A 15,003-nucleotide genomic window follows, 5' to 3' on the forward strand; every position below is an offset into this window, starting at 1 on the left:
GTTTTTTTCATCAAAGACGGAGTGCCTTGGATTTCTCAGTACTTCTTTGAAACAATTTGTGGTTGTCTGTCTGTCTGTCTGTCTGTCTGTCTGTCTGTCTGTCTGTCTGTCTGTCTGTCTGTCTGTCTGTCTGTCTGTCTGCCCTGCAGGATGGAGAGACTCCACTGATCAAAGCCACTAAAATGAGAAACATTGACATCGTGGAGCTGCTGCTGGACAAAGGAGCCAAAGTGTCCGCTGTGGACAAGGTGAGACAAACACAATGTCTTCATAACTTTACAACGGGTTAACAACACGGCTTAACAGCTGTTCCTGGGTCAGCGTTGTACCATAAGCACAGTGGTTCTCAACCCCCCAAAAAATCATATTTGAACTGGGGACCCCCCACCCTGACAAGCAGTTGATATTGTAGGAGTTGAGGCATTACATTTGGTAAGAGGCCTTGTGAGTTTGTAGATCGGACATCATAATCTTTGTTGCCTATTTCTTATTTTATTTGACAATTTGGCCAATGTTTGAGCAGTTTTTGCAATATAGTTTGCTGATTACTTTTGATGGTCTTTTTTCATCTAATTTAATACAAAATAATTAGTTAATAAAAAGGTCTCAAAACTCCTTAAATTGTCACTTTACTGGCATCTGCCCCCCCCCCCCCCCCAAAAAAAAAGAAAAACATTAAATCATGTTGGGACCCCTCTGGGAGTCCCGACCCACAGGTTGAAAACCACTGCCGTATCACACATGGCACATTTAAAGCACCATTACGTGACTTAGTTACATTTCCACCGATGGCAAAAGCATTTAAAAGCACGCCCTTGTGTGTGTGTGTGTGTGTGTGTGTGTGTGTGTGTGTGTGTGTGTGTGTGTGTCCAGAGAGGAGACACGCCCCTCCACATCGCCATCCGTGGGCGGAGCCGACGCCTGGCGGAGCTCCTCCTGCGTAACCCTAAAGATGGCCGCCTGCTCTACCGGCCCAACAAGGCGGGCGAGACGCCCTACAACATCGACTGCAGCCACCAGAAGAGCATCCTCACACAGATCTTTGGAGCGCGTAAGACCACCCACTATCATTCTCACACGTTAACCCATTAAGACCTGAGGCCGATTCTACAAATACCTTCTAAATAGTTAGTTCTCAATTTATACGTATTTGGCCGCGGACCCCTTATTTATTTTAATTATTTTAAAAACATTTCAAACACTTTAAAGATTTGAAAGTGTTTGAAAGTGCTATTTAAGTGTTCAAAAATAGCAGATGCACAAAAGCTCTTGTGAGCTTGTATATCTGCGCCGTGTTTCGAGCTTGTAGATCTGCTACTTTTGATAATTATTAAACTGAATCCTCAAAAGTAATAGAATAAAATGTAGAGCTAGATTACTATCACAATATAGAGCTTTAACGTTTTTGTTTAAACCAAACAAATATCACTTATGCTTTTACTATACGACCAGTGTTGTCCTCTCTCCGCAGGCCACCTGTCCCCCACCGAGTCAGACGGGGACATGCTGGGCTACGACCTGTACAGCAGCGCCCTGGCGGACATCTTGAGCGAGCCCACCATGCAGCCCCCCATCTGCGTGGGTCTGTACGCTCAGTGGGGCAGCGGGAAGTCCTTCCTGCTCAAGAAACTGGAGGGTGAGAAAAACATTAAAACACACACACATAAAAAAGAAAACGTTGAACATGAGACTGATATGAGAACTATTAAAGACTGCTTGGAGATCTACAGTACATGTATAGATTAAACCGAGTCAATCTGAGATGTATAAATGTCTGAAATGTGATAGATTATGTAGAGATCTCAGTAAGAGCAAAGTTTAATATGCAAAACATAGTGCTAATTGGAGCATTTTCACAATTTTCAAATGCTTCCGTCATACAGTCTGGAGCAACGGAAGCGCTGAAAATGATCCAGGGATATAGGGGAAGTGATGCCTCCTCCCCGCTTCCGTTTCGCCTTGACAGTCGCAAAAAATGTGTCCTAATATAAATGAAAATAATCAAAGCCTATATAGCTTGAACGTAAATGACAAAGTGATGACAGATTCATTTACTCAGCATTCGGGAGGTGTAGTTCCAGACTATAGCATTCGGACACTATGGAATAGTTGTCTGGCTTTACACAAGACTATAGGTCGTAAATGACCGGGTTGTCACATACAGCCTGGAGGATCTAACGTGACAGTGACATCTCTAAAAAGCTGAACTCTACTTGAAGGACCCCAGGGGCGATCCACCAAGTTCCAACCATTAACACACCGTATGGCCCACAGAGTTTTACGTGGTTTTAACAGCTACTAACTATACTTTCCTGTCATCTCCCCCAGATGAGATGAAGACGTTTGCTGGCCAGCAGGTGGAGCCATTGTTCCAGTTCAGCTGGCTGGTGGTGTTCCTGTCGGTGCTGCTGTGTGGCGCTGTTGCTCTGGTGCTGGGCTTCACCGTGGACCCTAGACTGGCCATGGCCATCTCCCTCAGTCTGCTGGCACTGCTCTACCTCTTCTTTGGTATAATTAATATATATGTTCATATGCTGCTTAGGGCTGTCACAATTATGACTTTTTTAATACATTTTAAAGATATTTTTGGGCCTTTTTCTGCCTTTATTGATAGCATACAGTAGTCTGACAGGAAATGGAGAGAGAGAGAGAGATGGGGAGTGACACGCAGCAAAGGTTGTCGGGATCGGGAGTCGAACTCGCGACGCTCTGTCAGACTGCATTAGCATCCTAGGTGCCCGGACCGCTACGCCAGCCGTCCGGGCCACGATTGTGACATTTTAAGTGACCATTAATTGTCACACAAATAATTGCGATTAACGATTTAACTGTGTTTTTGTTGTTGAACAATGGAACATTATGAATACAAATTACATTTCTGTTTAGCTTTTAGGCTTTGAAGTTGCACAGGGCAGATATGACAAATATCCTAATTATGCAAAGACATTTTATAACTTTATACTTGTGAGCTTGTAGATCTGATATTCTGCTATTTCCACTACTTTTAAAAATGTTTGCAAAAATATGAACATTTTTCTGCATGGAAACGATTATGCAAAAATAATTGCGATTATCTCAAATATTGTGTTACAGTGGTTGTGTACTAACTGTACCTATGTGTTGTGTTACAGTGGTTGTGTACTAACTGTACCTGTGTGTTGTGTTACAGTGGTTGTGTACTAACTGTACCTGTGTGTTGTGTTACAGTGGTTGTGTACTTTGGCGGGCGTCGCGAGGGGGAGGGGTGGAGCTGGGCGTGGCTCATCAGCACTCGTCTGGCACGTCACATCGGATACCTGGAGCTGCTGCTCAGACTGATGTTTGTCAACCCGCCGGAACTGCCCGAGCAGAGCACCAGAGCCCTACCGGTCAGGTAAACACACTACCAGAGGCCTACCGGTTGGATATTCAATTCAATTCAATTTTATTAAAGTGTCAAATTACAACAAGTTGTCTCAAGACTTTACAGGTAGAGCAGAGACCCGACAGTCCCACCCTGAGCAAGCAATTTTGCGCCAGTGGCAACGAAAAACTCCCGCTTAACTGGAAGAAACGTCAGGCAGACCCTAGTGTAAGATAGTATATGATAATATGATATAGTACAACGTGTATACATGTGTATACAGTATATAATGGTATAATATAAGAGTGTTAAGATAATATACAGTATAGTGTAGTGTAGTAGAAAGTCGTGCTCCATGGAGAGGCTACAGTTCACACAGTGCGACAGTTGTTAAGAAAACTCCCCCCTTAAACTGGAAAAAAACGTCAGGCAGGCCCAGGCTCTAGGGTTGGGGGCAGGCTTGGAATTTTGTCATTTTAGGGTCAAGGCCACTCGGCCTTTGGTGTTGTCAGGGCAGGAAGGCCTTCAAATAAAACAAGATTGTAGTCCATTGAAATAATTAATTTAATTTAAGGGTTAAGGATGATTTAAAATGTAATATGTAGACTATCTGCAGTGAAATCAATAAATGATGGTGTTTACAATCTGATCCATGTTCAGCCCAGCACCAATCAAAGTCACTGGATTGGTTAAAGATCGGGACTCAGGGGAGTTAAGAATTCAGAATCTCAACAAAAGACACTGGTGTCTACATGACAAGAAAGAGACACTGGTGTCTACATGACAAGAAAGAGACACTGGTGTCTACATGACAAGAAAGAGACACTGGTGTCTACATGACAAGAAAGAGACACTGGTGTCTACATGACAAGAAAGAGACACTGGTGTCTACATGACAAGAAAGAGGCACTGGTGTCTACATGACAAGAAAGAGACACTGGTGTCTACATGACAAGAAAGAGACACTGGTGTCTACATGACAAGAAAGAGGCACTGGTGTCTACATGACAAGAAAGAGACACTGGTGTCTACATGACAAGAAAGAGACACTGGTGTCTACATGACAAGAAAGAGACACTGGTGTCTACATGACAAGAGAGAGACACTGGTGTCTACATGACAAGAAAGAGACACTGGTGTCTACATGACAAGAGAGAGACACTGGTGTCTACATGACAAGAAAGAGACACTGGTGTCTACATGACAAGAAAGAGACACTGGTGTCTACATGACAAGAGAGAGACACTGGTGTCTACATGACAAGAAAGAGACACTGGTGTCTACATGACAAGAAAGAGACACTGGTGTCTACATGACAAGAGAGAGGCACTGGTGTCTACATGACAAGAGAGAGACACTGGTGTCTACATGACAAGAAAGAGACACTGGTGTCTACATGACAAGAAAGAGACACTGGTGTCTACATGACAAGAAAGAGACAGAGGAGAAAGTGGTACAGTCAGCTGGGGCAGTGTGGGTGGGGCACTAAGGCCACTGTGGCCTCAGGGCATGGCATTTCTTTTGAGGGGCACAAGGCCAAACTGAGGGGCAACGACGACCATGGCATTCGTGGCCTTCCTGAAATTCCTGCCCTGGTGGTCGGCCATCTGCCTTGAATGTGTCAAGGGGTAACAGACAGACAGACAGACAGACAGACAGACAGACAGACAGACAGACAGACAGACAGACAGACAGACAGAGATACAATGTTTAGTGAATGATATTTGATGTTTTCCTGCAGGTTCCTGTTCACAGACTACAACCGTCTGTCCAGCGTAGGAGGAGAGACCTCCATGGCAGAGATGATCGCCACTCTGTCTGACGCCTGTGAGAGAGAGTTTGGCTTCCTGGCCACCAGGCTCTTCAGGGTGTTTAAGACCGAAGAAACACAAGGTTCATTCATCCATATCACTTTATTCCATTTGTAAAAAGTGGGGCCGGGACCATCACAAATGTTATAATTTGTTAATTTTAAAATGTGTTAATTTTTGTCTCAGGAATGCAAAAAAAAACAAAAAAACATCTCCCTGAATTCAAATGCTTCATGGGGTGTGTAATTGATATAGTATACAGTATATATATTTTTGGGTGAACTACTCCTTTAATGAAATGAAATGACTCCACGTGTGCATCCATGTTCCTCAGGAAAGAAGAAGTGGAAGCAGACGTGTTGTATCCCCTCCTTCATCATCTTCCTCTTCGTCCTGCTGTGTCTGGTGACCGGCATGGCCCTGCTGGCCGTGTTTAAGGTCAGTCATCCCCCCTTCTTCTTCTTCTCCTCCCCTTTCTCTTATGGAAATAACACTAAACGATGGAGCCTGCACAAAAAAACACAGATTTAAACCTGTAAACCTGTGATTCTTTGGCTCTTTTTGTAAAATAGTTTAAAATGTGTGCAAATGAATATATATATGTTTTAAAGCGAACATTTTTTACTCCGATCTGTGCTTCTGGGGGTCCCTGGAACAACATATTTTGTCGGCGGCCAAATACATATCATTTTGGGGGTCCTTGACATGGAAAAGTTGGAGGACCACTGATACAAAAACGATGGAGCCTGCACAAAAACACCCACTGTTACACCTGTAAACCTGTGATGTGACAGTAAAACTGCTTGTTGTTGCAGGTGGACGGGGACAACCACGAGGTGAACGCGGTGCTGATCTCCATGGCCAGCGTGGTGGGCCTGGCCGTGCTGCTGAACTGCCGGACCTGGTGGAGGGTGAGCGACTCGGTGCTCAACTCCCAGAGGAAGAGGCTGCACGGAGCCGCCAACAAGATGCACAAGCTGAAGAGCGAGGGCTTCATGAAGGTAACGTTCCATTCATTTTATTTGCATTGCAATTTTTTTTTTCGTGACAATTTAGTCGTTATGCCAATTATTCACCAATTTTCAACCTATCTTCACGTAATTGGTCCTCACTAATACTCATGATAAAATGGTAAAAATAAAGATTTCCCATTTTTTATTTAGATGTTTACGCAATAACAATGGCTTCCATTACATCATGCTAACTTTCCAGGAATAGAAAACCTGCAGTTTATAAAGAGTACAGAAGACTCTATATAAACTGCAACTCTGGGAACCGCGACCCAGGTAGGATGCCTAAATCACTTCAGACTTCGGTGCTCTATTAGCTTGGATTCCCCATCGATGATGATGCTGGTAGGCGGGTTTCTGAACCTCTTTTTCTGTGTTTCTGTGTCTCAGAACACAGAGTGAATGGATAACAATGGTACCATATTATAATGAGCATTAGTGAGGACCAATTATATGAAGATACGTTTAAAATGGGTGAAGTCGTCCTTTAAGACCTGAGGGCGATTCTACAAATGCCTTCTAAAATCAGTAGGTCGCAAACTTTCTTGTGCCAAGAACCCCCAAAGTGACCTCCTCTCCTCTGCAGGTGTTAAAGAGCGAGGTGGAGTTGATGGCTCAGATGGCCAGAACCATCGATGGCTTCAGTCAGAACCAGACCCGGCTGGCTGTCATCATCGACGGCCTGGACTCCTGTGAACAGGACAAAGTTCTGCAGATGCTGGACACGGTGAGAGGACCTCTACAGTCACTTCCTTCATAGCCGATCTAGCCAAAGTTTATATAAGTCTGAAGTGGTTAATGTATGTTTTGTAATAATAATAAAAAATCTACAAAGTAACTAATAATGTTGTAGTGGAGTAAAAGTGTAGTGGAGTAAAAGTACAATTTTTGCCTCTGAGATGTCGTGGAGTAGAAGTAAAAGTATTGAAAATTGAAAATACTCCAGTAAAATATAGATACCTCAAATTTTTACTCAAGTACAATACTTGAGTATACATGTACTTAGTTACTTTACTCCTCCTTCTCTCAGGTGCGCGTGCTGTTCTCCAAGGGCCCCTTCATCTCCATCTTTGCGTCGGACCCTCACATCATCATCAAGGCCATCAACCAGAACCTGAACAGCGTCTTGAGGGACTCCAACATCAACGGGCACGACTACATGCGGAACATCGTCCACCTGCCCGTCTTCCTCAACAGCCGCGGGCTGAGCAGTGCTAAGAAGATGTGTGTGGCCACCCAGGGCAACGGGGACACAGGGAACCCTGACGGTATAAGCTATAGCCGCGCACGAGACATGCGCGCACGCATACACACACACACACGCACACACGCGTACGCACGCACGCACACGCGTACGCTTACGCCTGCCCGCTTGCACTCACTCACTCACTCACTCACTCACTCACTCACTCACTCACTCACTCACTCACTCACTCACACACACACACACACACACACACACACACACACACACACACACACACACACACACACACACACACACACACACACACACACACACACACACACACACACACACACACACACTCACACTTGTATACATACAAGAACGTAATCTAAAAAAACATATTAATGAAATTCTCAAACTGCTTAGAGAGATGTTGGGAATTTCAGTATCTTTACAGTGTCTGTCTGTCTGTCTGTCTGTCTGTCTGTCTGTCTGTAGGCTGGCACGAGGAGTTAGACAGAAAACTGTCCCAGCACAGCCTTGGAGAACTGACCAAGTTTGGCAGCAAGACCACACTTAACCGCAGGGTAAGAGCCCTGTGTGTGTGTGTGTGTGTGTGTGTGTGTGTGTGTGTGTGTGTGTGTGTGTGTGTGTGTGTGTGTGTGTGCGCGTGCGGGGGGTGTGGGGGTGTATGTGTGTGCGTGCGTGCTTGTATTCGTGCGTGCATGTGCATAACTGTGTTTTCATAAATCATTCAATCAATCAATCAATCCTCTCCTCTCTCTCCATCCAGGACACATACCGCCGTCGTCAGATGCAGCGCACGGTGACCAGGCAGATGTCCTTCGACCTGACCAAGCTGCTGGTGACAGAGGACTGGTTCAGTGACATCAGTCCTCAGACCATGAGGAGACTGCTGAACATCGTATCTGTCACAGGTTGGACTTTCCTCTTTAACGTCCTGCTTGCACCAGGAGGGAGACGGAAATATTGACTATTTTCTATTTTCTTTTTTAAATAATCGACTAAATTAAGTAGTCTAGTAACCACTTGAAACGTGTTTCATAGTCTGTCACCGATTATTACCGTTATAATCATTTTGTATTAAATTGATTATTTTCTTTTATGATTGATTAAATTGATTAGTTTGATTAACTGTTTGCACTGCCTCACCCCTTATCCCTAAACTTCTTTGCTATTTTTTGCTATTTTGAAAAACATTTTTAAATTGTTCAAATAGCCGATCTGCATCGACACACTGTCAGCTTGTAGATCGTCTAATTGAACTATTTAAACATGTTTTTCAAAATAGCGAAAAAATAGCAAAGAAGTTTAGGGATAAGGGGTAAGGCGAGATAGGGCCCTATAGACACATAGTTAATGAAAATGAAACACCTTCATGTTTCCTCCTTGTGCTGTAGGTCGTCTGCTGAGAGCCAATCAGATCAATTTCAACTGGGACCGCCTGGCGTCGTGGATCAACCTGACGGAGCAGTGGCCCTACAGGACGTCCTGGCTCATCCTGTACCTGGAGGAGAACGACAGCATCCCCGAGCAGGCCTCGCTCAAAACCATCTACGAAAGGTCAGCACCACATTTTGATTGATCTTTCTTTTTGAAAATTCCACACGAGGGCGCTCTAACTCAACTTAGGAATGATCCCTTGATTGTGCCAGAAGGAATCGACGGATATGGCGTCATCCCAAAAAACGCCACTTCCGTCCGCTCCAATGATTATATTGTGTACTCGGTTTCACAAATAACAGATTGGCACTTGGCCTTAGCAAACGTTTTCAGTCATGAGTACAGTCCGTATTTTCAGAAACATCCCCCCTGTACATCAACACTGAAATGAACAGCAATGAACAAAATAAAACGCAAGAAAAGAAGAAATGTCCAGAACTGAAGAGAAAACGCACGCTAAAGTTAAGGCGTGAGTGGGAACCATCAGACACTTGGTTTGACAGCGTCAGTGGGAATAAATAGCGGACGTAAACGTTGGTGAATGAATGAACAAATGTTTTATTTCCATGTCCGGACAATTTCTTGACCCATCCCACATGGGATTATCAGACACATCAATTTAAAACAAAAACAAAGTCCAAACATTCCAGTGTATACCCAACCAGCAACACATAATACAGCCTGATTTGAAACAAGCCACATACAGTACACATTCATATATACCTACACATAGAATACATAAAAGTTAATGAAAATTAATCTATTATAAGTAACCTTTCTCCTCCTATCCCAAACTTTATAAAGATATTCTGAAAATGCAAAAATATGAAGAAAAATAAATGCAATTAAAGAACCATTCTCATAATCTATCAGGTTTAGATCAGGGGTGTGGACTTTTTTGAACAATATATCTCTGAATGTTTTCTGTGAATGTCTCTGAATGTTTTCTGTGGCCCACGGCGCATAGTGGTCTGTCAGATCAGACAGACAGCATGTCCAGAAGAGCAACAGTCTCATGGTACTCATGGTACAACGTAACATGGTATGGAACATCGTGTTCTTAATCTGATCACTCTGATCATTTCCGTTGCGTATTTACTAGCAAATAGATGTTAATGCTTACTCCCTGCCCATCTAACTCTCGCCCCCGAGGTCAGTGCAAAGCCTCTTCAGTAGACTGATGTGATTTGTTTACTCTTTTTTAAGTCAAATAAATATACATGTGTTTAATATATGAATCAATAGGCCTGTATAGTGCTCATGTGAAGAACAACTCTATAATTACATTTATTGATATTTATGTAAAAACAAAAGATCTACACTATTTAGTTGTTCTATTTGAGCATTTTTGTGAAAGTAACTAAAAACGAATACGTAATATATTGCTCTTGCTCAGACAGTAATATGTAACAAGATGTATTACTTTAAAATGAAGGTAATAAGTCATATGTAATGTATTAAAAAATAAAAGTAACTTGCCCAGCACTAGTCACATCGCAGCTCAAAGTTGCAAAACACGTCCCAAGTGATTCTCAACCTGTTTCATTTCAAGGACCCCCTGTTTGATATGCATTAGGCCACGGACCTCCATTTGGTACCATTTTATATCTCTGGAACCCACATTTTACACTGTGAATTTTACTTACATTTGAAATATGAACAAAACAAAAATGCAATTAAAAAAATAAAATAACAGACTTTGTCATGTTGGGCCACAATGTATAATAAATAGGCTACACTCCTTTTATTTGTTTTTTTTGGGGGGGCATTTTCTTTTGCCTTTTTTAATGGTCACAGTGTAGCCAGCCGGACGGGAATCGAACCGGGGACTCGCTGTCAGGCATTAGAGCCCATGTGAAACGTGCCCCACCCACTTGGCTATCAGGTTGTAGATATGTCACTTGTCCTTTCTGACTACCATTTGTTCTTTTTGGCAAAGCGACAGACACCCACCGTTGCGCGATGGAGTATAGACCAATTATTTGTTTACCAACGTTGAGACTGGACGCAGAGGTGATTGTTTCATGCAATCAATTCCCAACATATTGTTTCGGGGTGCGCTGGTTCAGTTCATTCAACCTCCTCTTGTGTGTTGGCTAGTGAGGTGCACCCTAGCGAGACATGACAGAATGGGATTCATTTGGTGCCGGCCTGCGCGCGCATACTGGTTCTTATCGGTGTGACGTCTTTTGTTAAGGGGTCTATGAATTACTATGCTTTAGGAGACTATGCTATTGGATAAGAATACAAACAATGCAGTGCATCTGTGACGAAAGTGAGGGAGGAACGAGGTGCAGCGAACAGTTGGAGCACACGTACAAGCAGTATCTGCAGGCATTACATTTTATGGCCGGAATGGCCGGAAAACCTGAAGGCACGGTGGTCGGCTTGAAACGTGCCTAGCGAAAACCCTGGCGTGGTCATCCTCTTCCTTAATTACGCTCATCTTCCGTGGTAACATCTTCAGAGGGAGAGCGTCATCACCGTTATGAATGTATGGAAAGAGTGTGTCAGAGAAAGTCTGTTGGAAGGTGTGTAGGAGTATGTTAGTATCAGGATCAGAGAAGGACAGCTTTCCTCTGCTCCAGTCCAGCTGGACTCGGATTCTCTTGGGTTTCTGCTTCACTGAGACACCAGTGATTGACCCTGCAGGCTTGGAGTGTGCTGTGTATTTGCCATCATATAAACTTATTTTCCAGCACTGACCGACTCTTTTCCCCTTCCTCTGCATAGACTCTGCTAACACACCTACTGTCCAGTGACTATTGTCTCCAACCTCAACATCCCAGCTGTGAGACCCTGAGTTAAATCCTGCAGAACTCAGCACTCGGCAGTAGAGGTCAAATCTCTCTGGGTTGTCAGGAAGCTGCTGTTCCCCTCCACGTCTCACACTGGTCAGATCACCAGACAGGATCAGTCTTGGATGGCCAGTGTTGGGGTCCAGAATGACAGGAGTGTAGGTGATAATCTCCTTCATCTTGTCCCAGACTCTGAAGGTCAGGTTGCCCAGATGTTTGACCTCATCTATCAGTGCTCCAGAGACCGGCTGTGGGTCCTGCAGTGTGAACTGGACTCTTTCCACTGCGGTCTTGTAGATCTCCGTGATGCGTTCAGCTTTCAGCTCCTCCTCTATGGCTCTGATTGTGTTTGAAAGGGTTGACATCTCTCTGTTCAGACCCTCAATCTTCTCCCTCATAATCTGACTCTTCTTTGACTCATCCTCCCTCAGTGCAGCAATCCTATTCTCCTCTTCCTCTTGTAGAAACTGATGAAGCTCCTTAAACTGTTCCTTAATCTGCCTCTCTGTGTTCTGGGCCTGGACCTTAATGTGTTCTGCTGTTTGGTCACAGTTTGTTCGAACTTTAGTAAAGATCTTCAACTTCTCTTGTAAGAGCTCCAGTGATTCCTCGGCTGCCTCCTTGGGATCCATTTTCCGACGTTTCTCCTGTATGAAGGTCTCACACAGGTTCTTCAGAGCCAGGTTACAGGGTGGTTCATCCATTGAAGATATGTTCTTACAAACTGGACATTCTTTCATTTCCTTATGTGTCCACCACTCATACAGACAGGCTTTACAGAAGCTGTGGCTACATAACAGCAGAACAGGATGTTTAAAAATGTCACGACACACAGCACAGGAAAAATCTCCTGAAAAACTTTCCGTCAGAGACGACTCCATTTCTGGGTGAAGCTAAACACTCTTCTTCCTCAAGGCAAGAAAATCTGTGAGTCAAATCGTGTTAATGCTGAATAATCCTGGTTGTTGATAATTACCGAAGGTAATTGGTCGGTATTACCTTCTGTAGCTGTGGAAAAAAACTGTCCTTGTGCTGCTTTCTGATATTGGTTTATCTGCAAATAGACTAACTAGACATCACCATACTTAAGCAAGAGTGGTGGACACCCACCGTTATATTGATGACATCAGTGTGGAACTCCATATTTGGGCAAGGGAGGAGATTGATGCAAAACATAAGGTGATAGGTACTGGCAAGCCAGGGGCACCACACATCACCGAAGCGCACCATTGCTCCCATTCGCACCAATCATGGCACAAACACTGTTCAGGGGTCTGCCATGACAATATTCACATAAAACAACTCAACTGCATCCATAGGGGGTGCTACAGCAGTGTTACAGCAATGTTTCCCTGCAATGTAGTGGAGTGAAAGTCATAATTATTCAGGAATACAAATACTCAAGTAAAGTACAGATACTCGTAAAATTCACTCAAGTACAGTACTCAAGTAAATTAGCCTACATGCGCTACATTTCTCTGCAGTCTTTCTCAACCCTTTTCATTTCAAAATGGTTTAGGCTCTGTGGGTTACATGTCGCCTTTCCGACGTTAACGAACCCTATACCTAACCCTAACCCTAACCGCACGCGGAAGCCACTAGTCGGAGTGGCGAGATGTCGGAATGGTAGGCGGTTACCGCTGTGTGGATGTGTAGAACTGCTATGGCAGTGCACAGGTTGACCAGTCAATCAGTGTAAGCATCAAATAACGGCTGTCTACTTTAGCTTCAGACGTCAATTATAACTAGAGCCTGACGGATATATCGGTCTGACCAATGTATCGGTCATTATTTGATGTTTTTGATCGGTATCGCCAATTATGCTTCCGATGTGTCCCGACTTTTAACCACTTTCAGCATCGGACTCAAATTTCTGGCATCAGTTGGGTTCTAATTATAGCCTGGCATGGCCAGATTAATATCACTGCGTAGATATTAGTCTGGAATCTCTGTGGGGAACCTGAATTTCCAAGTGGCAAATTCTGGTGATAAACCCGCCGCATATTTGCATTCTGGGCCCTGATTGGTGCCCCACAACTTCGGGGGCAGGGAAATCCAATCAAAATCGAGCGGGGCCAGACCCAAATCTAGCCGAGGGCTATATATATTTTTTTGCACTGGCAGATTTGTCTGGTTTCCAGACTACTCTAATTATACACTTTGAAAGTGGAATTAACAGAGCTTTGCAAAAGCCTCACGTTGGGTGGTAAACAGCAAATCACTGAAAAAAACAAAAGTGATTTGTATAAATATTACGTCATACTACTTAACCACATTTAACCGTGGAGGACGTACATTTACAAGAACAAAAAAAGCCCAAACGGCAATCCCTGAGAGCTGAGCAAGAACAATAAACAAAAAACAAACAAAACATTTTCTCGGCGTTGGCATATTGAAAACATAATTGGTTCCCAATTGGTCTACTGGTAACATGCAGTGCAATGAAGGATCACTGTGATCGATCCAAGAGTTGTATAACACAGTGATTTTTATATCTTTTCACTTCAAGGACCCCCAGTTTGATATGCATTAGGCCACGGACCCCCATTTGAAACCATTTATATATATATATATATATATATATCTCTGGGACCCAATTCTAGATAGTAAAATCCTCTGAGTGGACCCTCCCAAGTAGTGTTAATTTCGTCGACTAAAACTATGACGAAAAATGTTCAACACCCGCTGTCGATGTGACAGCGGGTGTTGAAGAGGAACACCGGTGACAATATCAGAAATCCCCCTAATTATTTGGTTCGTTCTGGTGGGAGGGGCCATGGGGCTATATAGGGGTGAGCTGCTCACTCTCTGTTAGTGTGTTGTCTGCTGTCTGCTGGGAGAGGTGTGCAGCTTCGAGTCTCTAAGGAGACAATTGGTCTCCTTTGTTTTTGCCACTTCACTTGACACTTTGGGGGAAATAAACTTGTTAAAACTTGCCCTTCTGCGTGCTTTGCCATCCTTAGTGAGTATGTCTGATAGTACTTGAAAGTACTAGGGTTACTTACTACCCTCACCCAGCCTGGGGTGTGACAGTCGACTACCTTTTTTCACTGACGAAAAACTAAATAAAAACTAGGCAATGATGTCTAAAGCTAAGACTAAATATATTGACAATTTTGTCAACAAATAAAAACTAGACTAAATGTTAGGGAGGGACTAGTGGAGAAGAGATCCAGTAGAACTAAGACAAGTCATTTTACGCTCCCGAAAATAGCTGATCTACAAGCTCACAGCTTGTAGATCAGCTATTTTCGGCACACAACTAAGTATAATTCAGCATTACGGTGCCATCAAGGCCTGCTAACATAAACTTTGCTCCAAATAGCTAATAGCAACAGTATAAAATAATGGATAAAGTGTTTAAAAATCTAAAATGACACAGATGCTT

General features: G+C 43.5%; 2 protein-coding genes across 5 annotated transcripts in view; one reads left to right on the forward strand and one right to left on the reverse strand.

The window, feature by feature from the left end:
• Positions 1-15,003, forward strand: part of LOC311063680 (kinase D-interacting substrate of 220 kDa B-like) — a 63,067-nt gene that overhangs the window by 14,382 nt on the left and 33,682 nt on the right. For all 4 annotated transcript variants that reach the window (XM_084083214.1, XM_084083217.1, XM_084083216.1 and 1 more), the window contains exons 11-23: positions 150-248; positions 874-1,051; positions 1,472-1,636; positions 2,329-2,508; positions 3,208-3,373; positions 5,085-5,236; positions 5,489-5,592; positions 5,970-6,155; positions 6,751-6,891; positions 7,195-7,432; positions 7,852-7,940; positions 8,147-8,291; positions 8,775-8,937. In XM_084083214.1, coding sequence (XP_083939340.1) covers positions 150-248; positions 874-1,051; positions 1,472-1,636; positions 2,329-2,508; positions 3,208-3,373; positions 5,085-5,236; positions 5,489-5,592; positions 5,970-6,155; positions 6,751-6,891; positions 7,195-7,432; positions 7,852-7,940; positions 8,147-8,291; positions 8,775-8,937 — 2,006 coding nt within the window. The remainder of the gene's footprint in view (positions 1-149; positions 249-873; positions 1,052-1,471; positions 1,637-2,328; positions 2,509-3,207; positions 3,374-5,084; positions 5,237-5,488; positions 5,593-5,969; positions 6,156-6,750; positions 6,892-7,194; positions 7,433-7,851; positions 7,941-8,146; positions 8,292-8,774; positions 8,938-15,003) is intronic.
• Positions 11,162-12,319, reverse strand: LOC311063841 (E3 ubiquitin-protein ligase TRIM35-like; the record flags this gene model as incomplete). Its single annotated transcript, XM_084083450.1, has 1 exon — positions 11,162-12,319. One exon carries the CDS (start codon positions 12,317-12,319, stop codon positions 11,162-11,164), a length of 1,158 nt encoding a protein of 385 aa, XP_083939576.1.

The sequence above is a fragment of the Gymnoscopelus microlampas genome (genome assembly GCF_963454915.1).
Source record: "Gymnoscopelus microlampas genome assembly, chromosome: 16".
Lineage (NCBI taxonomy): Eukaryota > Metazoa > Chordata > Actinopteri > Myctophiformes > Myctophidae > Gymnoscopelus > Gymnoscopelus microlampas.